General features: G+C 42.4%; 1 protein-coding gene across 1 annotated transcript; it reads left to right on the plus strand.

The window, feature by feature from the left end:
• The first annotated feature begins 2,686 nt into the window (after positions 1-2,686).
• Positions 2,687-24,395, plus strand: SLC35F2 (solute carrier family 35 member F2). The gene is made up of 8 exons (XM_086739570.1): positions 2,687-2,841; positions 9,300-9,475; positions 10,031-10,158; positions 15,505-15,664; positions 17,308-17,464; positions 18,265-18,317; positions 18,947-19,101; positions 23,094-24,395. Exons 1-8 carry the CDS (start codon positions 2,687-2,689, stop codon positions 23,310-23,312), a joined length of 1,203 nt encoding a protein of 400 aa, XP_086595696.1. The 3' UTR covers positions 23,313-24,395.
• The last annotated feature ends 888 nt before the right edge of the window (positions 24,396-25,283 follow it).

Below are 25,283 nucleotides of genomic sequence, written 5' to 3' on the forward strand. Positions count from 1 at the left end.
TTACTTCTGGGTTATCCTTCAACCATTCTAGAAGATAACAAACTATAAGAAATATTTAGATTCTTAGTTCCTTTTGATCACACTTCAAAATAATTTAAAATTCATATTGAATTTTGAATAGAAAAAATTCATTTTTAAAGAATTCTACAAATGTGGTGCTGGTAGTTCTTTGTCAGCAGTTTTTCTAAGTCAAAAAAAGTGGTATATGCCTACTAGTATGGAGGCCGATTAAGAATCCAAATACATCCTGCATGCAGATGAATTACAGCCACTCACCCGAGTAAAGACACAATAAACTGTGTTACGGTGGAACTAGTTGCTTTTGTAGAGCACCCTGAACAAAGTTTCTGTATCTGAAAGAGGATGCAGAGGCTTAGATGCACATACTCCCAAGTTTTGACTGGCGAGATGCCACGGGGGAGCGATAATACCAATTCTGGGCTGAATGGCAGGTGTCTCTGGAGCCAGGCAGCCAGGCTGGCACACACCGCAGGCTGCCGTGTCGCTTCACTGTGCCACGAAACAAACTCAAGGGCTGACAAAAATTCGGAAACACACAGCCATGGTGACACTTGAGATGAACCCTGAATTGTAGTAAAAGCAGGAGCCTGGAGCAGGAGTAGCTGAATGCAAAGTCATGTTCAGATATCTTAGATATCTCTGCACTCATGGCCGTGTTGTTCACAAGCCATAAAAATTTCCAGAGATAGCAAACATACTCTGAAATGAACTTAGTCCCCAAAGTCTAACAATTTTTTTTTTTTGTTAAAGAAATGAAATTAAGAAGAGGTCCCTACCTGTTTAAACTCTTATTACTTTGTTTCATATTTTCTCAGTACACAGATCCCTTTGGGGCTACAGGCCTTCAGCTGAGCAGCTCTGGTGTAAAGCCCCAGCCTGGCAGTGGCTTTCTGGTGTGGGGCTGCTGCAGCCTACGTGTAGCAAGGAATTCCAAGAGCTGAGCTGAAATGGAGGCAAAAAGCACCAAAGACATGATTCTACATCTGTGGAGAATCGGCAGCAGGTTGCAGGTATAGGATAAATAAAATTAAAGGCAAATATAATAATACCACAGTTGTGGAGATCAGATATGGTGAGATGTGCAGGGTCTGATAGTTCTGCTTATTTTTTAAAAATTTTGTTTTTATTTTAGGTTGTGGAAATTTGTGACTGGCAAGACCTGACTCATACCTATCACAATACTGAAACTAATCTTGACAGATTGATTTCTTGTGGGAGTCACGGCAGGATTTTAACTGGATTAGGAATTCAAAATTTAAAAATCCATAAACTATTCTGTTATGCAACTGAAGGAAAAATATATAAAACCATAATATAATATAGAAATGGGTATATATAAATAAATATCAAAGTATATTTATGAATGCTCTTTTAAGACATATAAATTTACAGCTTTTTTTCTCATTTTGACCTACGGCTTTAATATTGCACGATGGCAGAGTCAAAGAGGAGATTTGAGCACCAGTCGTCTCCCGCCCAGCCAATACTTTAGCAGTTAGGGCCTGGCCTTTGGGAAGTGGGAGACTAAAATTCGCCTTTCTGCTGAAGAGGGACTGACAGGCAGTTATAAAGTTATAAAGATGATCTGAAAATGGCAGAGTAGTGCCTTTTTTACACTCTTAAATCAAATCCTATGAGAATGAATTTGGGTGATTGCAAAGGGAGATGAATACAGCTTGAATGAGAGAACTGTGACAGGGTAAAAACATGTCAGAAAAAACATTGTGGTGCTGGGGGTAGGAAGATTAAGCCACGGTGCTCTGCAGGGAACGGGTGAGGGTAGAGAGCAGCAGTGTCTTGTGGCAGAAAGGATGCTGGCAGAGCCAGGACAGTGACAGACGTTTGCACCACCGCGGGCAGGAGATTGCTCTTCCTGCAGGCACCTCTGGGGTTTGATTCCATCACCTGCAGCACATACAGGGCAACACTGAAAGTGAGGGTCATTAAAAAACCCACCAGGGTATGGGAAATTCCACTAGGTTCTCCAGGTGAGTCCAGCTGAGATCTGGGTGAAGAAAAACAGGACGAGGTAAATCCTTAGCCATGGGAGTCAGCAAAAAGTTAGGAGTTGAAGCATTAGAAACAGAGAAGCGGAGGGCTGTGCACAAAGCTGGGAGGAATTACGATTTAAGGGTTCAGAGTGACTTTCACTCCTGTAACTGGAAGACAGGTGAGGCTTGAAAGGCCTGCACATGAGGCCAGCCGCAGTCAGGCCCCGACACGTCCTGGGGGTCGAAGCCTGTGGCGGGGCTGGGCCCGAAGCGGCCTCGCAGGGCCCGCAGCAGGGCACCGGGCCGGGGCTGCCGCCGGGGACCCCGCGGGTTGCCTGAGCTGGCGAGCAGGAACATCAGCTTGGCCTTGGCGCTCCTGGAGCAGCCGCTCTGCTCCGCTCTGCCCCCGCCTGCACCCCGCGGGGGGAAGGAAACCCGCCGAGCGGGGCTGGGGCTCGCTAAGGGGCAGGACCACCGGGAGCATCCCGGGGCAGGCAGCCGAACTCCCTCCCCCCTCGCCCCGGGACGAGCCATGCCCCTCCCGGGGGCGGCCCCTCGGCGGGCACAAAGCTCGCCTCGGCGGTAGCCAGAGCCGCTGCTCCTCCCTCCCGCCGGCGGAGCGCAGCCTGCTTTCACTCCCTCTCGCCAGGCGCGGGGCCAGGCAGCGCCGCGGCATGGAGGCGGCGGCGGCTTCTGCTGCTGCCGGATCGCCACCGCCGCCCGCTGCCGCGCCGGCAGCTGCGCCCGGGGCCGAGGGTCCGCCCGATGCCGCAGCCGCCGCCCCTCCGCGCCGGCTGCTGGCGCTGCTGAGGGCCAAGCTCTTCACCTGGTGAGTCCTCGGCCGCGGCCGCCAGCCTCCCTTGGTCGCGCTCCGCCGGAGAGGTGCGGTGGCCGGTAAGGAGGCCAGGATGCGGTGGCTTCTCTGTGCGGCCGGGAGAAGCCGTCTGGTGCCCGCCCTGGGGGGACGGCTCGGTGCGGGGAGAGGGGCGTGGGACCGAGCCAAGCCGCCCATCCTTCGGGCCGGTGCAAGGCCGCCGCCCTGGCAGAGCGGGCACCGGCGGGGTGCGGGCGGCAGCCGGGAGCAGCTCTGGCCGCCGCAGCTGGCGGGAGGCGTGAACCTCCGGTACCGAGGCCGCCGCGGGAGCACGGCCAGGCTACAGCCCGCAACTGCCGCGGCGTGACCGCGGAAAGAGTTCGCTTCGGCGAAGTTAATCATAGAATTAGTGAGTGATGTGTTTGATTTTGTTAAACTGAGGGACATACACGATTTATTTATTTTTAGTAATTCTGGCTTAAGATTTTTCTGGTTTCCTATTTTTTTCTGTACTTTTATCTGTTCTGTACTCTTTCATCAACATTGTTGCCAAGATCAGCTCGGTAGGCAGAGAAGGTAACAGAACAAAATAGCAGAGATGAGGTGTGGAGGCCAGACTGAGCAATATCCCCTTTCCCTCTTTCCGTGGATCAGCTTGGGACAGAGACCTGCTCAAGTATATAACTTAAAATGTGTGTACTGGTTTAGCATGGAAAACGTTGGGGAGGGGGAAAATCTGCCAAGGTGTGCAGACATCGCAGGCATCCCGAGGCTGGGACTTGTCAAGTCCTGCCTTGTGAGAGCAGAATTATCTCCTCTAACTTCCAGCCTGCAAGAGCTACCATTCACTCAGCTTTAGTTTCCGTCTGTGTAAAAAAAAAAAAAAAAAAAAAAAAAAAAAAAAATTTCAAACTGTTTAAAAGTCTTTTTTGGGGCTCTAGTTTTGGTTTCTAGTAACTATTCCATCAGATAGCCTCGGATGACAACTAGGAAGTGCTGTCTCCCCTGCCAGCCCCGCACTTACAAGCTGGAGTCTCAAGACCAGGCTGCGTGGAGGTGTGTGCTGGCCAAGCAGAGGCTTATTCCAGAGGGCACAGCCTGCTTTTCTCTTTTGGTTATAAGTTTTTCTTTTTTTCTTTCCTCCTGCCTGTCAGGAATGCCCCAAAAGACAAGATACAAACTTGTTGAACTGTTCAGTAACCTCACCAGTGCTAGTAGTTCTGCCAAAATGTTACCAGAGAGCTACACTAATAGAGTCTATTGATGATACTTGAAAGAAGTAAAGAGCTCTTCCTGCGTTTTGCAAGGTCTTGTCAGAGATACTGAATTGATTTTTTTTTTTTTTTTTTTTTTTTTTTTTTTCCCCCTCTCTCCTTTCCGTTTTCTTTTTTTCTCCCCAGGTGGCTGGAGGTTCAGCCACTTCAGTTTTGTTAGAGGCCTTTCTGAGTCATAGGAAGGTTTAATACTTGTATGTAATAAGCAAGTTTTTTTTTTTTTTTTTTTTTTTCAGTAAAACCAGTATAAAGTATGCTTTCTGGTTCTTGAAACAAAACAAGTCTGTCTCTTCTGTTTCTTGCCTTTTACAAACTAAATTGATCTCAGCTTCAAAGCTGAAACACTTCTGAAAATGTTAGTTCTTAAAAATACTTTTTCCTATCCTGAGCTATCTGCTAATCATGTTGGAATATGGCTTCAGTCTGAACCTGTGTTTTCCTTTAAGTGCTCACAGGAAAATATGAGATTATTCAAATGAAATGCTCTCTTCCCCCTGCTCCCTGTTCAGGAAGGGTTCAGTAGACAAAGCTGAAGTGCAAGTAAACTGTCTATGCGAAGAGTGTTGCCAGGCTTTGCCTGATAGTGTTTAACTAGTGGCATAAATAAATTTAATTTTTGAAAAGCTGTATTTATTTTCATGAAAAAAAAATCAGATTAAAGTTATAGGATTTATTAAACTAATAGCCAACAAAACTGTTAACTGTGGGCTTGTTAGATTTTCTTTAACTTCCTTCAGGTATAGACTCTGATTGTATTTTAATGTCTTGGGGTATTTTTCTTCTGCATTTCACATGGAGCCAAAGAAAGGTGGCCTGACCTTCTCATGGTGTCAAGAGCCGCACATGATTCAGTGTTAGCTTTAGACCAGTTTGTGGCAAACTCCCATGTTCTAAAAAAAAAAAAAAAAAAATCCCCAAAAGACTCCTAGTTTTCTAGTTTTGCTCATGGGCATAGATATAGCTAGCTAAGTATGGTGTTTGAAGGGAGAGGAAGAGTAATTACTTAGTAGCCAACTACTAAGCAGGAAAAAACAATAACAAATCCCCCAAACTATAAAAGTAAAAGGCCATTTCAGACCACTTACCTTGCGTCATCTGAGAGTTCAAAGTGATCTAGTCCTTACCAACGCGTTAAAAAAAGAGTGGACAGGATCAAATTCTGTCACACAAAAGTTAATAATTAATATATTTTAAAATAATGATAAATTATTAATAAGGAAATCATGGTTGTCAATACTCATGCCAATACCGGAATTAATGGAAACGCATGTCTTCGAAGCTTTTTTTTTTTTTTTTTTTCAATAAATTATGTCACCGAATGGAAACAATAGGATTTAAAGTTTGCTCTTGAGTTTTACAGAGGCTCAAATACTTTAAAAAATTTTCTATGGGAATTTAATAATAAGGCTCTTGAATCCATGTTTAATGAAGATCATATTACTACATTCAAACCACCTTGGGCACAGTGCAGTGTACCGGGAACACGGCATCACCTTTGCAATTTGAAGAAATTCATTCTGACACCTTTAGCAAACGGTGTGAGGGAAACTGCTGGTGCTTCCTGCTGAGACCTGCACCTGGTGTTGCTGTCAGGGCAAGAGGCTGTTATTTTACATGCAGCTGAGAAAGCTGCCAGAAATGTAGCGGTTTGGGATTCACATTTTTTAAAGGCAGCCTTTCCCTGTCAGTGGACAGTGTCTTTATGTGTCTCTTTCGATCTTAACATTTTGAATCTGTTCAGTACAGGGAAGAAAAAAATTCCTGAATTAAAATAGAGAAAAATAAAGAAGGGAATGAGGCAGGATGAAGCCTGCTTGCTTTGTCAGGTGCCTTCAGTACTGGAGAAGTAAATGCTGTAGGACTGCTGAGACATACATTAACTAAACAGCAGTGATTGCGGGTGCAGCAACCACTACGCAAACAGTTCTGTAGATTCTGGACCCACGTCTCTTCCCGTATGCAAAAACACAAGGAGATAATTCTTAATTATTACAAAAGCTGAGGATCAGCTTAGTGGAGTTACTACACTGCAGGAGGGCAATTAGATCTTTCCTGTTTTTAATAAGTGGTGGTTGAAGCTGATCGATTGTCAGCAAACTTGAATGACAGCAGATTTTCCCCCCTTTACCGTCTCGCTGGAATGCAGTCACTCTCCAGTTTGCTGGTGCGTGTAGAGTCTGGTCCTGTGCTATAAAGAGAGTGCCCTAGTTCAGGAGAAGCAAAGCTACCTCTTGCATATCATATCCTGGGCAAAATATTTAAAACCTTGCCCTGCAGAAGTCCGTGTTAAACAAGCCAGATGCTTGTGGAGTGCCTGTGCTTCTGCCCATCTCTGTGGCACCACCTGTGAGACAGGTGGACGGGAGACTGCGTCCAGGAGAGCAGGGCTTCTACCAGCCAAGGCACCTTTCACCTCTCCTGGTAACGTATTGACTGGCACAATTCATTTTGCGGACCGCTCAGGCTTCACAGCTTTGGGCCAGACCGCTGCGGTTTTAACTGAAGCAGTCACACCTCTACACAGGTTTGATCCTCGCCTCCACGCCCTCCTCCCAGCTAATCCAAGCATGGTTGAGTTTAGCCCAGTAAATCGCTGAAGGCTTGCTCTACTGAGGGTAAAGAAGAAATATTTTCTGCTAGTTTGGAACAAGAAACTCTTTATTTGAATAACAAGAAATATTTATGTATGTTTTAAATGCCTGAAACTGCATTTTTACTGTGTTATTTCTTCCTTGAAATTTCAATGGGTCTCCTGTCGTCTTGCCTACTGCAGAAGAGCCAGAGTTCAAAGCTGGCAGAGGATGAGCTGGAACCGCTGTCTGTGCCTGCTTGAGCGAAGATGTAGTCTCACCCTGGAAATTTTAGCTAAGCTATGTTACATTCTTCTTAGTCAGGCCTGATTAACTTAATTCTTTAGGTGAATGTAGAAAGACATTTCTGCATCAGTCAGAATGACTGGCCAGAATGTGTCGTGGTCATTGCTGAACAGTCAGGTGCACCGAATAGTGCAATTGGATCTTTAGCTGGAATAAAAAGAAATTCAATAGAACACAAGTGAGGGAGCTTCAAAGGTTTTTTTTTTTCCTTTTTTTTTTTAAATCCAAATATATATATAAAAAACATATATATGTATTTTATAGCACTGTTTACAGTTAATACTGTGCTACAATGTAGCCACAATAAATTTTTAGCTGAAACATGATCTCTGTTGCTTACTTCAACATTCACAGTGCTAGAAATGACAATGTTTGTTCGCACACCAGAAAGACTTATTCACGCAAGGCTGGATGTGACCTTACAAGATCGTTACATCATCTATGAAAGCTTATAATGTGGATGTGCACTGTTGCTGGGAGAAGCAAGGCAAGCTGTAGCGAAATGTGGGGCTTGAATCTCTTGGAAGTGCAGCATGGCTGGACTTTGCAGAGATTTGCTGTCTCATCAAAATGGACTTGGAGAGAAAAATGTTCCTAGCAGCATTTTTAAAGTCAGAAGAGCTTTGGTGTCAGGCTGAACTGAAAACAAGGTTCATGCAGCTGAATTAGAATCCATGGAAAGATGATGTCTCCCTTCCAAAAGGAGGGGTTGACTGGATTATTGTAGTTGGCTTCAGCACGCCGAACACACCCTTCTCCTTGCCTGACAGCTGGATCGCACAGCATAGCTGGGTGAGCTGGTATTTCCTATGTTCACATCACCCACCTTGGGAAAACAACTGGTGTTACTGCCACCTGGTGTGCCTGGCCAGAAATCGTCAGGGAGAGATGTGGAACAGGGTAGCTGCAGAATCTTAGTGGGATGCTTTCTTCCCTTGCTCAATTACTTTGAGTAGGAACAAATGAATCGGTTGTGCAGGCAGTTGAGTTCTCATCAGTAGTCTTCAAAGTAAACAAATTAGATGTGAACTTTACAGACCTGTACAGACAGCACAGCGCTGAGCCCCTCTCACTGTCTGTTGTGAGTATGCAGGCAGAGACTGGTGTGGTACAAACCTGCATAGCTCCACTGGCAGGAGAAACAGCAAGCCGGAAGATACACAGCAATCTGTGTGTGTTCATGTTTGTCTAGGAACATCTGGAATAGTTCACAGCCACTTTATATTAGGTGGTGAGTTGCTACTAAAACAACATGAGCTCCTCCCCGCCCCCAGGTGTGGATTGGACTTAAAAGGAGTAGTAAATGCTAACATGATCTTTGGCCAGAATGTGCTCTTAACTCCATCCTCAATTACAGCAGGATGTTATGGAGTATAGCAGAAAAACATCCACAATAAGTATTAATTTATTAATTATAACAGTTTTTATTATTGTGATAGAACAAGGGGTAATGGGTTTAAATTAGAAGGAGGTAGGTTTAGATTAGATATTAGAAAAAAATTTTTTACAATGAGAGTTGTAGAGCACTGGAACAGGTTGCACAGAGAGGTGGTGGAAGCCCCATCCCTGGAAACGTTCAAGGCCAGGCTGGATGAGGCTCTGAGCAACCTGATCTAGTCAGGGATGTCCCTGCTCCTTGCAGGGGGGTTGGACTAAATGACCGTTGAAGGTCCCTTCCAACTCTAACTATTCTATGATTATAAGAAAGATTTTTTTTTTTTTTCTTTTTTTTTACAGTGAGAACAATCAATCACTGGAACAACCTCCCCAGGGGTGTGGAGGTTTTCAAGATGTGACTGGACAGGGTGCTGGATAATTTCGCCCAGGCTCCCTTTCCCACGAAAGGTTGCATGATCTTTATGATCTTTCGAGGTCCTTCCGACCTGGGCTGTTCTATGGTTCTATGGTTAATGTTTTTGTATTTCCTTGGCATGGCTCAGCTTAGGGTGTCAGCTCACTTTCAAAGACTCAGGTCCTGGAAGAGCCTGAAGGCAGCTGTGCCTTATCTCCGTGTTGCAGATTTCTGTTCACCTAAGTCAGAACAGGACTCAGTGGAGGACGAAGGATTTAACTCAAGCCATGTGTATCAAAATCCCTCTTGATGAAAATAGATCCTGACATTGGTTTGAGCCTGCCCAGGTGAGCCACTTGAAGATCCTTGCAAATTGTTGCAGTCTCCATCACTGGTGGTTTGAACTGGCCTCACTTATTGTATGGCTGTCATGAGGTTAGAGTAGATCTGCTGTGTACAACTGGCAAATATTTTCTAAAAAAACTTGAATGTTTAATTCTTATCTTATTGTGTTGTCTTTTATATTCACAGGCATATTTTGAAAACGATAATTCTGGGCCAGATGCTCTCCTTGTTTATCTGTGGGACTGCTGTTACAAGCCAGTACCTAGCAGAACAATACCAAGTGAATACGCCAATGTTTCAAAGTTTTATCAACTATTCTTTGCTTCTTCTAGTTTATACAACAATGCTGGCATTTAGGACTGGTATGTGAAATATGGGATGGGAGATTTTGGTTCATAATTTTTTTTCTCTTCTACATTTTCCTGTCAGATTTTGAAATGAAAGGATTTAATACTTGTCCTAGCTTTTTAAAGTTCCTGCTGAAATTCCTGCCTTGTAATACCTATGAAATTCATTTCCATGTGCTTAAATGTGCATTTAATTTGATTTCATTTCGTATCTGTTTAAAATTATGTGCTTTTTGGTTTCAAATCCTATGTTATATTAGGGAAAATAGGCTTTGTTGTAGCAAGTTTCTTTGCCAGAGGCTATTTAATATTTGTCCTATTCTTACTAATTTACTCTTTATAAGCAACTCCAGGCTTGTTGAATTTTTTCCTTATGTGGAAGAATTTCTGTGCTTTTCACTGTCTGCATTGTCTCCTCCCAGGCTGCATTTTGCTGTTATTGTATCTTTCTAAAGCAGGGGCAACCTAAATCGAAGGTCTCAGTATTATTTATACTTCTAAAAAGCGAGATTCCTGTGCAACGTTTGGTTGGAAAGAAACACATATTGATTACTTCTTTCTTCTAAACAGGCAGTGACAGTCTTTGGCAAATTTTAAAACAGAGGTGGTGGAAGTATATATTTTTGGGACTGGCTGATGTTGAAGCCAATTACATGATTGTAAAAGCCTACCAATACACAACCCTTACAAGTGTGCAGGTAAGGACTGATCTCTCTTTTTGAACTGTTGCTTTTATTACAATTTTGGACCAGTTTCTGAAATGAGATTCATAGGACAGACATGGAAGCTATTTAAGCCTGAAAAGCTTTCCAATATCTATTTTCTCTCAGCAGTACAGAGAAGAGCATCCTGCATCATGAATAACATTTCCAGGAAGCAGAGAAAATTGGCTGGTATTACCCAGTGCCAGCTCTTGAGTTGAACTCTAGTTATTCTGATAGAAAGCACTTCTGAGAGTTTGCTGACAGCCACTCAAGTTTTTCTCCTGACACAAAATAAAGACTTAGGACCAGATAACACTCACTCAGTGCAGGTTCTTGCTGATGAGAGCGAGGTAGACCTCTTGCCTAGTCCTAGAAGCTGTGGGAGATGTTGTGAGACATAACCCCATGTGTGAGGACATGCTGATAATTAGCTGGTGCAGTGAAGGGTTAAGCCTATGGCTTTTGGATGTGGCACTTCAGTTCAGGCCCCTCTTTGGAAGAGATGGAAGGGAGATCAGCCTGCCAGGGTGCTGAAGTGCCAGTAAGCATCCTTGGTACAGTGTCGCTGTGCTAGGATAAATCTTGTGTTCTGACATAGTTCTGTGAGCAGGAGGGCTGAGGCTGGGGTTTCTTTGTCGCCCTAGACAGACACAGCTGCTGGAAGATAGAGTGCCTTCCACCTGCCTTCAGCTGCATGTTCCTGAGCTTGCGCAGCCCAATCGCTTGAGCAAACTGCCTCAGGGCACTGAGCAAAGTCAGAGTAAACCCTGCCTTTTGCTGGACTATAGGCGAGCCGTGTCAAACCCCTGGGTTAGCTCCCTGTGGGGCTCCGTGGTTGCTGCAGAAGCAAGGAGTGAGTGTGTCTGGGGACGTGCCAGCCTGTACCTGCTCTTACCGATGGTGGATCTGTGGCTGGGGTCATGGCCCCATTTACCTGAATAAAAAAATAATATACTGTACAGAACTGGCTGTTAGTTGGAAAGGAGTGTTTAGGTGTCAGTGTTTTACAGAGTCAAAGTAAAAAGGTTTAATATTTAAAAGAATTACCTGTAAAGCAATAAACTCCTGTTGTCTGAGCTCCCTTTAGAGAACTGCAGTAACTTTTCCTTGCACTGCTTAAAGACCAGTACCATCTGCCCCATGGATTTACTCTTGTCATGTTTCCACTTCATACTTACATGTTATGCCTCATTAGGCCTTTAATTTCCTTACAAATAATGCCTAAGAAATCAAAGCTTTAAGAATTATGTGTCTCAGTCTCAAGATCAAGTTAAGCTGATAACTAAGACATTGTTTGATCATCTACTTTACAGCTGAAAAAGCCAGGACTTTGATCTAAGTTCTCAGAAGCAGTAAAGCTATTCCCATGATTTAATTCGTAGAAATTAAGAAAGAATAGATACAGTAAGTTGTCCTGTCTTGTTGCCAAACTCAGGCACGTGCTGAACCTTTTTCCCATGTGGCAGTTTTCAGATTGATGCTTCTTTCAGTATCAGTTCAGTAACTGAGAATTTGTTGTAGCTGCCTGTTGCAGTAAGATTTCTTGCACATTCTGTGAAGTCACCAGTTTCTCACCATTGTCAGAAATGAGTTACAGAACAGAAACAAAAGCCTGTGATTTGCACCCCTACAAGGCATTTGCTGTCTGTCAGTAGGAAGCAGTTCTGCAGCTACATCAGAACCTGGGGCTCAGAGCACCCAGCCTGGTGGCCTGTCTGCAGTACTGGCTGTGAGTGGGTGCCCAGGGAGCAGAAGAGCAACGCAGGAGCGTATGCTACCTTCCCGAATACAGGGTAATCTGTTAAAATGCTGGCTGGCTGGAGTGTCAGCTCAGCACTATGAAACTTATCTTCAAAGTTAAGTTTTCTCAGCTCAGCAGGGAACTTCCATGTATTTTCTCACGCATGCACGCAAAAGCAAACCCAGTTTTCCTGTAGTTACCAAATACCAGCATTGCACGGAAGGAGCTGGGAGATTTTTAAGAAGATAACACAAGGATAACAGCTCTCATTTCTCTGTGAATAAAAAAAAAGACTTTGATCCACAACTGCGACTCCTTCAGTTTGTCTGTGGCTTCAGCAATGCCAGTGAGACTTCTTGCTGCCAGTGTCTTTTTGTCTTGTGGCAGGACTTCACTGTGCTGATCTTTGACCACCTATTTCATAGCAAAAAAAACAAACAGCATAGCTGTGGTTTCATGTTGTTAACATGTTATTGGGCACAATTAGCATTTGCTCCACAGATAATTTGAGTGGAGGCATTTTATAGGCAGCTATATCAGCTGATGAAAGAGGGTTAACCTCAGCAGGAGAAAATGGAAACTCCCCGAAGAGAGCCATGCGAGGAAGTGAGCAGGATGAACTGTTGAGCTTTCTTGCTCACAAAGCTGTCTGGAGCTGGCAATTATAAGCAAACCGAGGACCTTCAACAGTCTGTGATCATTTATTAACCACATATTAAAACATCTTTTAATAATTTACTCACCCTACCTTTAAAACCTTTCTATAAACAGTATGGCCACAGGCTGGCTTGAGTCAAAACATTTGTAAATCACATCAACAGGTTATCTGGGCTTTTCCTTTGTAAAAATACAGACTAGAATTGCATAAGATGAGAGTTTACTGAGGCTCTACTGGCAATGGTAATCAGTACTGCAGTATGGCTGTAAATGTTATAAAACCTGAATAAATAAACTTTATTATTTTAAATGATTCCATTGACACAATTCATTGCAATGTTACATCTGCTTTGCACCTCTTTGATCTTGATGCTGTACAGAAGAGAGCATTTTCCACCAAAAAGCTCTGTAATGTAGTAGATGAAGGGAAGGAAAGATCCAGTAGTTGGAAATCAGATTTCTTCTGTCTGTAATTGAGGTTAATTGTTCCCTGGAACAGATTACCAGGGTGTGGTGTTCATCATTTGGTGCCTGTATGTCCTGGCTGTGAGTCCTCTAACCAGGATGCTGTAGCTGTACAGTATGTTACTGGCCTGGGTGCAGCCGTTCCCCATCTGGCATTATTGGAGGAGCTTCTGGCTCATTATGTACTACTCCCTTACATCCTAATTAAGATTTTTATTTCTTTAAAGGGTTTTTGTTCAGCTCTTTCTATTTGGGTTGAAAAGCTGCTTGGGAGCTTGGAGAGCTATGTGGTAACATCTCAATAAATGGGGAAGTGAAAGCTTATGTATTAGTAGAAGAGATGTCTACTACCAGGGTGTAAAATTTTTGCTTTCTAATTTTTGTAATATTTCTTCGTTTCCATTATTGCAACTTCACACTAGAGAGATCAAATACATTTCCATACTTGGGACAGAATTGGTTCAGACCAAAGGTGGAAAACCAGAGTTATGAGAGCTAAATTGTACATTTTGCAGAAACAGATAAATGACACTTATTTGATGCTGATCAAAACAGCCAAATTTGGAGGGAATATTAGAAAATTTTTTTTGAGTCTAGACAAAAGGTAAGAGAGAGAAAAAGGCCTGGGACTAGATAGAAACTCACAGCATGATACTCTTCTGATAGAGCAAAGTTGTATTGACGTACATGGTATCACATGTTAGGACTTCTGTGGCTCTGATGTCTCCTAATGCAGCCTGAACAAGTGCTTTTGCACAGACTTCTCAAACGGGACAAGCTGGAGGCAATCCAAGGAACAAAGACAAATGGAAGGATTAGAGCGCACCATTAGGATTTGATCTATAGTAACTCCTGTTAATGCTGTGCGGGTAAGACTTTAGTATGTGTAGTTATGGACCAGTAAAACCAAACTTGCCATGGAAGTCTTAGGACTTTGGTTAAAACCCTTGGGGGACGATGACTGAACTAACGGAAGCCAGCACAGCGGAAGACAGTGATGGTGTACTCAGGCAGGCAGAAATTAGCGATGAGCATTAAAGTTGAAGGACTTTTGCCTTGATTGTAATGATTATGCCTCCATCCTATTGACCTGAACCTAATACTTCGTAGTGACTTCAAGAGGCCAGATTTAAAAAGCTGACATTTAAGAGCAATTTGTGAGCAGTCTTTGGAAGGATGACTGTGTGCTCTTGTGTAGACTGTTCCCTTATGTATGCTCATGGCACTCTACTGAGGCAGGTCAGAAAATACACCGCTTGTTTTTCCCCAGACAAATTCAGAAGCAAAGTCCATTTTATTGAATTGAATATTGAACCAATTATGATTAGCTTAATGTTCTTGGTATTATTGGGTTATTCTGGAACATTATGACCATCTTATGCTGCAAGGTATTTTTCTATATTAAGTGCACAGCTAACTCTTGATTTTTTTTTTTTTTCTGTAATAAAGGAGAATGGGTAGAAAATGGGTGGGTCTAACAAGGCAAAGATATGCAAGATTTTAGGAACACACAGAGAGGGAATAATGAAGAAACCAAAGAGAAGTCAGTGTCACTGCTTATCATGGAGCGCAGACGTCCTTGAACTCCTTGAACGGTAGCCATTGAGTCTGCTCAGGGCAGTGTCTGCAAACACATCCAAAGCGCTTCAGAACTCCATCTGCCTCCTGCGTCTCTGTTGCTGTGGTGTGGGTGAATGAGAGTGGGTTACCTACTGCTGACTCATGGAGAGTCAGCTCTGACAGAGTTAGGTGCAATGAAAATGCATGGGTGGATTGCATGTGATTTTATGGGAAGTTGGAAGGTTGGAAAGGTGACTTTAGGAAAGCTATTCTTCCATTCCTGTCTTCCTCCTACCAATTTTGCACATGACTTCCAGCTCATGTACTTTTTTTTTTTTTTTTCCAGTAGAATCCACCTGGGGAAAATATAATCAAAACCAAAACTGCAGGGACAGATTCTTGCCCTATTCTCTGTTATGTAAAATCAGATCACTTTGATCCTTTAATAGTTCCAGATTTTTACTTTGTATGCATGGAGCCCTAAATTCTAATTACTGATTGGAGAAGGAGTGAAAAGATGAGCTAGACAAAACCAGCTGGGAGGAAAGGAAATGTCAGTGAACTGCCTCCTTGTATTGGTGTCATGGGGAGCAACGTGGTTTCAGAGCAACATCCTAGCATTCATTGTGAAGTGGCAAAGATTGATTAGATCCATCATTAGAAGAGTTTCTAGATCAATGCCTTCCTACCAGGAGAGAGTGGACTCCCTGCCCCAGCTCCTCCTTCACTTGGAAAATGCTTTTCATGGTAAATTGTGGGTCTGACTCCTCTTTTAAATGAAGCCTCTGGAGTTGCTTTGCAGCCTTCATTAACACCTGATAGCGATGGAAGGTAAAATCCTGTACATTTGTTTACAGGATACTGCAATCCAGATTTGGGGTGGGTTTCTAATTCAAACTGTTTCTCTGTACACACAGCTGCTGGACTGCTTCGGGATTCCTGTGCTGATGGCTTTGTCGTGGTTCATTCTCCGTGCGAGATACAGGCTGATCCATTTTCTTGCTGTTGCCATCTGTTTGCTGGGTGTAGGAACAATGGTGGGTGCAGACATTTTGGCAGGGAGGCAGGACAGCGAAGGTAAGGAGTCCATTATCGCGGGGGGGAAGAGCGGAGAGATGGTTCCTGTGGTGGGCTAACTTGTAAAGGAGAAAGAGGAGCAAATATAAGGGGGAGTGGATATAGGTTTATTTTAAAAGAGCAGAGGAGAAGGCACACTGCTGTTTGCATTTCTTGTCCAAGAAGATAGTGGCTGAGGAGATGCTGATATTCTAGGGAGCTGTGGAATTTCTTTGCTTGTAGATTTGGATTACTTCTTCCACCTGAAAATACAAACGCTTATGTTAAGCTTAAATGTTGCAGCTGTTTCTCTGACCTGATGAAAGACCTCATTTGTGAAAGCTTGTTCACTTTTACTAATCATGTGAGATGGTGTAGTACACGATGCTGCCTCTCCCTGCAAACCTTGTCTTGCTTACGCTCTATCAGCCTGCTGGCAGCCAGACTTCTCTGGTTTGCAGTTTTCTATGAGCACAAATAGCAAATCAAAAGTTACTTAAGAGCAGGCTGACTTCTTAGAGTTGTCTTTGGCAGACCCAACAGAAATACCCCACATATCATCAAGGCTCACAGGCCACAGCCTGGAAAGCGCAGGATGCCGGAATTCCTGGGACCTTCGGGAGGGAGGCTGGGCTCTGGGAACCAGGATCTAGCCGGGCGCAGATGAGGGCAGGTCTCATCTTCTCTATGACAGATGCTTAAATCAACCCATATCGTAGTGATCTTATTTTGAATATGAATTTTGAATTTTCAGAGCCAGAGGGTATGAGGCAAGGTAAACTTTGGGGCATTGCCTTCGTCAAGCAGCATAAAGAGATAAGCCTGTTTGGCATTATTTTGGGGCCTTACTGTAGGTAAGACATCAAGAAATACTGAGGTTTAGCTTTAATGCTATGTGGTACAAGTATCTCAGTCCTGAGGGAGGAAAATCTTATTTCCCTGAGACAATTGTGCTTTATTCGCTGGCCTGAGTATCCTTACTACTGCTTACCCTCATATTTCAGACATACTTTCTTAGTGATTGCCAATTGGCTTAGCAAAGGAAACTTTAAATCAATTCAAGGATTTAAAAAACAGTGACCCTTTTGCTATTTAGCTGATGCGTAACGGCATTTATGTGATGAGTGATTGTATCACCGGGAGTCCCATTTGCACAGTACAAATAAATCGCAGCAGGACACATGATACCACCCACCTGCGGTACCCACTTAAGACCTGTCATAAGCTTTAAGCTGAGTTCAGGTCCTGCTGAAATCAATAGACTGAGTTTAGCAAGACTTGAATCAGGCCTTACAGCAAAAGCAGGGGCAGTATTAAGAAAGGCGGTGAGCGTCTCTAACTGGGCATTTTCTCAAGTCCCTGCAGTGCCTAAGTTCAGCAGAAGTAGGACTGAACTAGACTGTACAGCAGTGACTCGGTCAGGATGAGGTTTAAATGCCGGGTTTAGCTCATTCCAGACTGTGCAGGGTGAGTTAAGCTGATAGCAGAGTCTGTGCTTGGAGACCGAGCAACTCACCTGGACACACAGGAGATGTTTCCTTTCCCTTTACTCTGGAAGCTGCTAGGAAGGCAGATGTGTTAGAAATAAATGTACTTGTCTTTTTCAGGAAAGTTAAAAAGTGTTTGTAGCATTACCCTTATTGTGGATTAATATCTCTGTACAGGTAGTGACGTGGTGATTGGAGATGTCTTAGTGCTTCTTGGTGCTTCTTTGTATGCCATTTCTAATGTGAGTGAGGAGTACATTGTGAAAAATCTGAGCAGAGTGGAGTTTCTAGGAATGTTGGGCTTGTTTGGGACTATTATCAGCGGTCTACAGCTGTAAGGATCTAATATTTATTTTAAAACTAATTAAGAATATTCTACAGATGATTGCTTGTCTACCATGAAATGATGATGTTATTAAATTAATTCTTTGTTACGTCTGCATTTGGCCTATGTGGGAGTCCTTCCACCTGAATTTTATTTTTGTTGCTGATCAGCATCCATTTTCTATCCTTTTTATTTGCACTGCTCTTATTACAGCAATTCTAAAGCTGAAATCCTGCAATTGAGCATGTACAATACTTGGCTGTATTTTTGATTTTTGTTGATCTTCATGAGGACACTCAGTATGCTGAGGGCTGTTCGCAGGAATGTATTTCTTAATGGATTTTCTCTGTGGAAAAGTTTGGGAGATAATTGTTAGCAGGAGATGTTTCATATTAAACTTCAGCTTAAAATGAAGCCATGTATACTCCTACAAAAACCACATTAGAGTAACAGACCACATGCACTTAAGTCTATCTAGTGAATTTTATGTTCCTCATTTCTCATCATTATAGTTAATAATTTCCTCAAATGGTATTTCAAATAAAACTGAATCTCCGAAGAATGAAAAAGCCTGGGAAGAAGGCGTAAGAATTAAATAAAAGTGCTCTTGTCTTTCAGACACTTTAATTTTCAACTCTTTTTTCATGCTTCTTAGATGTTGGATTTAATGTCATTCAGTAAAATTTTAAATAAAAAATTAAGGCATTATAAATCAAAATGTTTCTTACATATTTGGATAATTAAATTATTTCTTTGAATATGATTTTTTTTTCTTTTTTTACTGTGTTATATCTTTTCTCTAACTCTAGAGCCATTGTGGAACATAGGGAGATAATAAGAATTCAGTGGAACTGGAAAGTTGGTATGTGTATGACAAAATGATGTGTGTTTTTATAGAACACCAGAGAATGATAATCATTTAGACTTTGAATGCTGAGGTTTTAATTTTCTTTCTCTGGGTATTAAGCAGCATTCATTTTATATTGTCACAAAGTTATTTTCTGCAAACCTTGCAGCTCAGCAGAGATAAAGTTTGCAGGACTGAATGTTAAAACCTTTGAGCTCACATTTTGCATTTTACGTATAACATGAAATTGTCATTCAAAATAAATTGAAATAAGTAAAAATTTAACCTGTTTAATTACAGACATGTTTGGTGTTGGAACACCACAAGAATATTTTTCTGTTGTCCTTCCTAAGTGAAATACTGGAAAAATGGGTTTTGTGACACAATTTGATGTCAAGAGAACTGTACGTTATTAAGAAATGTGGCTCTAAATTTCTTCAGTCAGCTCCTACATTAACTAGGAAAAAACAAGAACTTTCTTTTATAGATATAGTAATTTTTACAATGCATGGTAGTCTTGGAAAATAAGTTTTTTCTTTCATGTTTTTCTTAAATTTACATTCCCACGTCTATTAGCAGACCTTATCCTAAAAGACAAAAATGCATAGTTCTTTAAAGGAGTAAATTGCCATCTTGTTTTACAGCATTACTGTTCACAGTCTTTGCCCTGTGTATGTTTGGGCTGTACAGCTTTATGCCAGTAGTGATCAAAGTTACCAGCGCAACCTCGGTCAACCTGGGTATTCTGACTGCAGATCTCTACAGTCTGTTCTTTGGGCTTTTCCTCTTCTTCTATAAGGTAAGTACCTTCATTCTTTCACTACCATTTCAGTTATGTTTTTACTCCAAAATTATAAATGAAGCATAATGTTCTTAAAAGCGCCTGAAATAGTCATTTGGACTCGTACGTTTTTAGAGCTTATATCGTTCTTCATTGGCAGATGTAAATCAGGAGGAGTCACACTTGGTTAGTTACATAGCATTGCACCCTTAGGCAGAAAGTGAGTTTCAAACAGTTCCACACTTAATGGAATACCTTAGAGTTAATATTAAGAGATAGTAAATAATTTCCTGAGGTGTTCAAACGGTAGAGTTCTTGCTGTAAGCCCCATGTGGAGCTGTATGTTAAATATGGTTCATCTCCCCGAGTGTCCAAAGAAAGAGTTTGAATCTCCCTGTCCTGAAAGGCCTTTGGTGTCTGAGAGAGGAGCAGTTTGGCTTGATTTCCAGAAATTAATATTTAATCTGTTAATTACCAACATCTTGGGATACGAATCAAGTGCTCTCAGTGCTACTGCTAAGGAGAGACTAAAGGAACTGAAAAAAATGTGGATAAATATACTATTCTGGATGCTCTCCAAAAGGCAGTTACTTTTATTGCTCTCTAAAATATTTTTTGTAGTGTCTATTCAAGCTCAATGACAGTGCTGAAAAGATTTCATTCCACCCTACACTTTTCATCTAGAATAATTTGTGGAAACCTAGCTTGTTACCGTAATTGAAGTAATTGAGTCAGTTGCTTGGTGACTGGAAGGGCTTAGTGAGAAGCTTATGAACTTTGTTTAAGAACTTAATTTGTCTTATTCCATGTGATTGCTTTATCTTCAGCATTATGGAAAGCCAGAAGCTTTTAGGTCAGATTTGTTTCTCAAAATGAAGGCCAATTTATTTTATAGCGCGGAGGTCTGGTAAAGGTAGGGTCCAACAGCAGCTAGATTTTCCTTTTCAACAGTCTCTTAGCTCAGCTTTCCTCCCTGTTTTTTGGGTTCCAAAATTTGCTCCAAGCTATGAAGCATCCATTAAAAATGAATGTAGGAAGCGAACCATACTTACATTCTAACAATTAAAAAAATCCTTTCTAAGTCGCTTCCAAACATGTATTTTGTCACTCAGATAGCTTAACTCAAGAATTGATTATAAATTTATATTAATAGTAGTAAAGAGGAAGAAGTAAGCAAGAGCTTTGGAAGGGATATAGTAAGCTTTTATTCTTCAGGATTTTTAGCTTATTTTGGGAAGAGGGCTTTCTGGGAGCAGATCATCCCATAATTGTTAACTGTGGGGTATTCTGGTAGCAAAAAGGAAAAGTGAATTCAAGAAGACTGTGGGGTTGTATTATAAGAGAATTTCAGACATTTATTGAAATAGGAACTTACATCTGTGGTTAGAAACAATGAAGTAGCAAAAAGGGGAGCAATAATAATGCTGGATCTTTAGTAATCAGGGGATCCGAGATCGCGTAGGAACCGAGAACTGAGAGTGCCTGATTTTGACACGGCTTTGAACATAACACATAGCAGTAGAAAATCTTCTTGCCAGGTTAACCATATAGCTTCTTTACCTCCTGGGCAAAGAAACAAGGCAGGACATTTCCTGGATTCAAAAGCACCCTGGGTGCAGGAATCTACACACAAAAATGCAAGGAATCGCTCTGTATTCCCCATTACCAGATGATATTTCACAGCAAGCCACTGAAGGCTTGGCTGGGCGGCAGAGCGGGGTGAGCCTCGGGGAGCTCTGAGTTGCTGTGGTCTGAGCCTGCTCCGAAACAGAAACTGCACAAACCTGCAGCAGCTACAGCAGAGACCAGGCCCAGGAATTTATGAAGTTTTGACTTGTGCACAGTGTTTTGCTAGTGCACTCAACTTTTCATCCCCAACGATGTCTGTTTAAGGTGAAATGTGAATTTTGCGTCCCTGTTTTGATGAGCACTATTTTTTTTCTTGCTTCATAATGAATCTTTGCTATGCGTGTTCCTAGTTAGCTCATTATATACATACCTGTAATCTCTCAAGAGATACTAAAAAAGGTCTCCAAATGCTTTAGTTGTATAAACGCCTGTGGAAGGGAGTATACTGCAAATACAGACACTAGATGGAGTTACAGTCCTCCAGGAACATTTCAAGTAGTCTTCAGGCTTGATAGTGAGGATGGGGATATAAGCTGCACAGGTACGACTGACATCAGTGTCCGAAGCAATGGAATTGCTGTAGTATTTGGAATAAAAAAAAAATAAAAATAAAAAAGCCCAGGAAGAAACAACTGAGCCCTCCTCAGAAATGAAAGAAAGAAAAACAAAAGTTGGGCCTGTTGGAGCAGCATGGTTAAGGTTCATCTGTGTTGATACCTGCAAACACATAGACAGGCCTTGAATCACAGCTGCACTACAACAACTTTGGTACCCTGGCATGGTGACTCTGTATCTGCTCATGGAGGAATTGGTTCTGAGCAGCACTGGGGACAGATACTGCCTTATACGCACGGGAGGGGGTCTGGCAGTTACTGTGGTCACCCGGTCTCGCCTGCCAGCCATGTGTCCTTGCATGCAAGCAGATGCTCACTCATGGCCCTAGGTTGCACTCTGGAGAACGCGTGCTGGTGCCTTGATCCAGAGCCAAGCTCTGCCCGTTTGGTGGGAATGGGTCAGTCATGGGTAGGGCCATGGATGCTGCTGCTGCCTCCATCAGGACATCTTCAGAGCTTGGTTCTTCCCTGTGTGCACAGAGTGAAGGCTTGAGTCCAAGCTCTTCCAGGCATACAGCCAGCAAGGTGAGGGGAGAGGGCACGTATCACAAGGCCGGTGTGTTTCAGTCTGCTTTTCCTTTTGCATGGTGCCATCCAAGGGTTTCTGAGCCAAGTGACTACCAGCCAGGAATTGCAGTGCATTAATTGTAGATGCCTCAGTCTTCTTTGGATCAGAGTCCACTGTCCAGGTCTTACCGTTCATTTCATCCAGCTTTGCTTCTTGATAAACTAGAACATATTTTTCAAGAACGTCTAAGGAAGCTAAAGAGGTTAGGAATATTGACAGTGGGATGTAGGATGCACTATGTCCTTCATCCTGCCATTTAATCAGTGTGATTTGGCAAAGGCAATGCGGAGAATTTTAGAAAACCTACTGAAAAAATGTTCCTGGCTGTGGATAATTTGGACACTATATATTATTGACCCTGGTGTTATAAAGAAAGCATTTATTTTTCTGTCAGGATGGATGGATCTCGGCAATTGTTGGATTTTCAACAGGCAAGTGAACGTTAATGAATCAAATGCCTGATGTACCTCATCGGTTCATACTCTTGCCTCATACCACTCTGAACAGAGCACAAATGCTGATTGTGTAAAAGGAGCCGATCTCCCTCCGTACAAGGATGTGCTGGGTAGAGAGAAAACTGGTTTTGGTCTAGTAATAACATCTATCTAGCCCTGCAGATGGTTAAGAAAGTTGTGCAGAGAACCAGCTGCTCTGGTGACTTGCAGTAGGGTGGAGAGATTAATCTCTTGCCAGGACCTGAACTGTTTGGCTGTGCTGAAGCAAAATTCTCTTAGGGGTACAGTGTTCCAGCATTCACTTGTGTAAACAACTATCCTTCAGTATCACCATCTTCACAGGCATTTGATCTCTCTGTGGACCTAAAGGATCAGGCGCTCTCAGTAGTCTTAACAGAGGGATCTGTAGACCTAAAGGAACTCCCTGTCCAACAGTGTTGAGGATGAGATGCAGAGAAAACCATCCAGCAGCTTGAGTCTGTCAGTGAATGGAGCTGTTGAATTTTGATTTTCAGATCTGAATACAGATCATGGTGATAATCTTCATTAAAATAACTTTTAAAAGAAGGGTGGCTTTCACATTCTTAAAAAAAGGCAACATCGAAGATGTCCCTGCTCCTTGCAGGGGCGTTGGACTAGATGACCTTTGAAGGTCCCTTCCAACCCTAACCATTCTATGATTCTATGATTGTCATGTTTTTACCTCAAACAAGACTTAGTGTGTCTCTTTCTTTCCTCTGCCAGTTTTCAGGTCTTTACATCCTGTCCTTCATTATCATTATGGTGGGCTTCATCTTGTATTGCTCCACTCCAACTCTGACGGCAGAACCCACCGCCTTGCCACAGCCCAGCAGCACTGGCTTGGACAACGCCGCACTAAAGCTCGAGGAGAATGACGCTGAAACTCCGGCTGTGACTGTGCAGTTCACAAGAGGAGAAACTGTGGTGGTCAGCACTGATTAAAGAAATGGCGGCATTTCAAAATAGAGCTTTTTTTTTTACTACCAAATTTCCCTCAAATATTAATCTGGAGAATTGTTCTACTGCCAAGGCATACGTCATACTGCGCTGTTCTTAATGCACTGGATAGACTTTTAAGGCCAGATCCTCAATCAGTGAAACTGTATTGATTTACCCTTGCAGAAAATCTGGCCCTTAGAAGAAGGCAGAGTGATATTTATGTGGAGTATCTGGGAACTGAGAGACTGTTACTTTTAAATGCTTAATTAACTTAACAGCAAATACTTGAGGGAACAACTAAGCCAAAACAAGCTCTCAGGTCACTAACTGAGGCAAATGTGTTTTATATTTCATTGGGGACTTAAATGTGCAAGATGCTCTCTGGGGGCTTCATGCTTCCCACACCTGAGGGCTGGGTACCCTCAAATAGCATCTTGCAAAAGCCACTCAGTTTTTCACAGGATCTCGTTCTGCAAGCCATAGTACGTACCTACACCTTCCACGTGCTGATGGACTCTGTTCCTCCGCTGGAGGATTTGCTTCTTACATTCCGCCCAAACGTTCATCTCTTCAGATTGCTGCACTCCCTGCCGCAGCTGGGCCTGCTGCAAGTATTTTATGTTGAATTTCGATAGTAAGGGAAGTTTGAATATGTTTGTGTTTTTTTATAATCCTTTTTTTTTTTCTCTCTCGGTGGCCTGTTGTTCGGTGCATTCCCACTAGGTGGAGGAGATAAAGTTTCTGGATGAGACAGCAAAAAGGTTTGAACTGAAGTTCACTTCTCAGTGAATTTCTCCCTGAAATGCAACACATTTCTGCAGAAAGATTTGAATAAAATTGGCATTTCTTAAAATAATTAAAGCATTGTGACAATAATGACATAACCTCCAAAAGGTTCAGTGCTTTCAGTAGATTCATTGGCAGTTTCCCTCCCCCTTCATATTTACAGCAAATGATCAAAAAATACGAGGCTGCAGTTTTAACATCAGTAAAACCATACTGGGATTTTATTTTTTTTTTTTTTGTACAAGCCTTCATAGCTCAGGTGTATGAAGTAATAAAAGAATAAAGTTTTCAGCAGCTGAAGAGTTGGCTCTTGGTTTGTTTTTTTTTTAATCTAGAATTTCTTTATTGCTCAGAATTATATTAATTGATTTTACTGACCAAATGATTCTTTTAATGGCTGAGCTTTGCCGTAAGAAGTAAATATGACATTTTCTGAAGAAACTGGTGATCAAACAACACAGACTGGTTTTGGGTACTTCTGGTGTAGTTTATTCAAGCAAAATAATTTGTCAAAATCTTACCTGATTTATTTAGCGATAACAAAACAAACGTTCAGCAGGTACTACAGCAACGAACATTGCCTTTTCACTGAGTAGTTCATGCACAGAAGGGTGAAGAGGTGCTGATGTTTTATGAAAAGCGTTTGGGCTCAGTTATCTTTTGCTTTACCACTGGAGTAAGATTCAGGTCATGGATTCAGACACCTAAACTGGTGCATCTGTAGACGTCTATACATCTAAAGCTCAACAAGCAGCTGGAGACAGGTGGGGTAGGGATATCTGATAGCAGTAGGTACCTAAGAGAGACCATGAAGCAGTTCTCCATACCAAATTTTAGTTGCCTCCAACCTGGAGCTAAATCCCACCCACTGTCACCTGTGTGATTAGTTAACTATGTGCAGTAGCAAAACAGACAGCAAGGGAACCTATAGGTCTGTAGGCAAATGTTGCAGAACTCTGCACGTATTCACATACGATGAGATTCAGCTCAGAGCAGATTGTGGAGGCCAGGTGAGATGCCCTGTGATCTCTGAAATGGCACTGTAGCCTGTGGTTGAGACGCTCAACACTTCCCTGATGACCACGTGGAGCCAGATGTGATTACTTCAGATGCTTAAACTTTACACAGATAACATGGGATGAGATGAATCCCAGATGAAGCTTATGGCCCAGCCTGCAGCACGTTTGT

This window comes from Chlamydotis macqueenii, chromosome 1 (genome assembly GCF_036417535.1).
Source record: "Chlamydotis macqueenii isolate bChlMac1 chromosome 1, bChlMac1.mat, whole genome shotgun sequence".
Lineage (NCBI taxonomy): Eukaryota > Metazoa > Chordata > Aves > Otidiformes > Otididae > Chlamydotis > Chlamydotis macqueenii.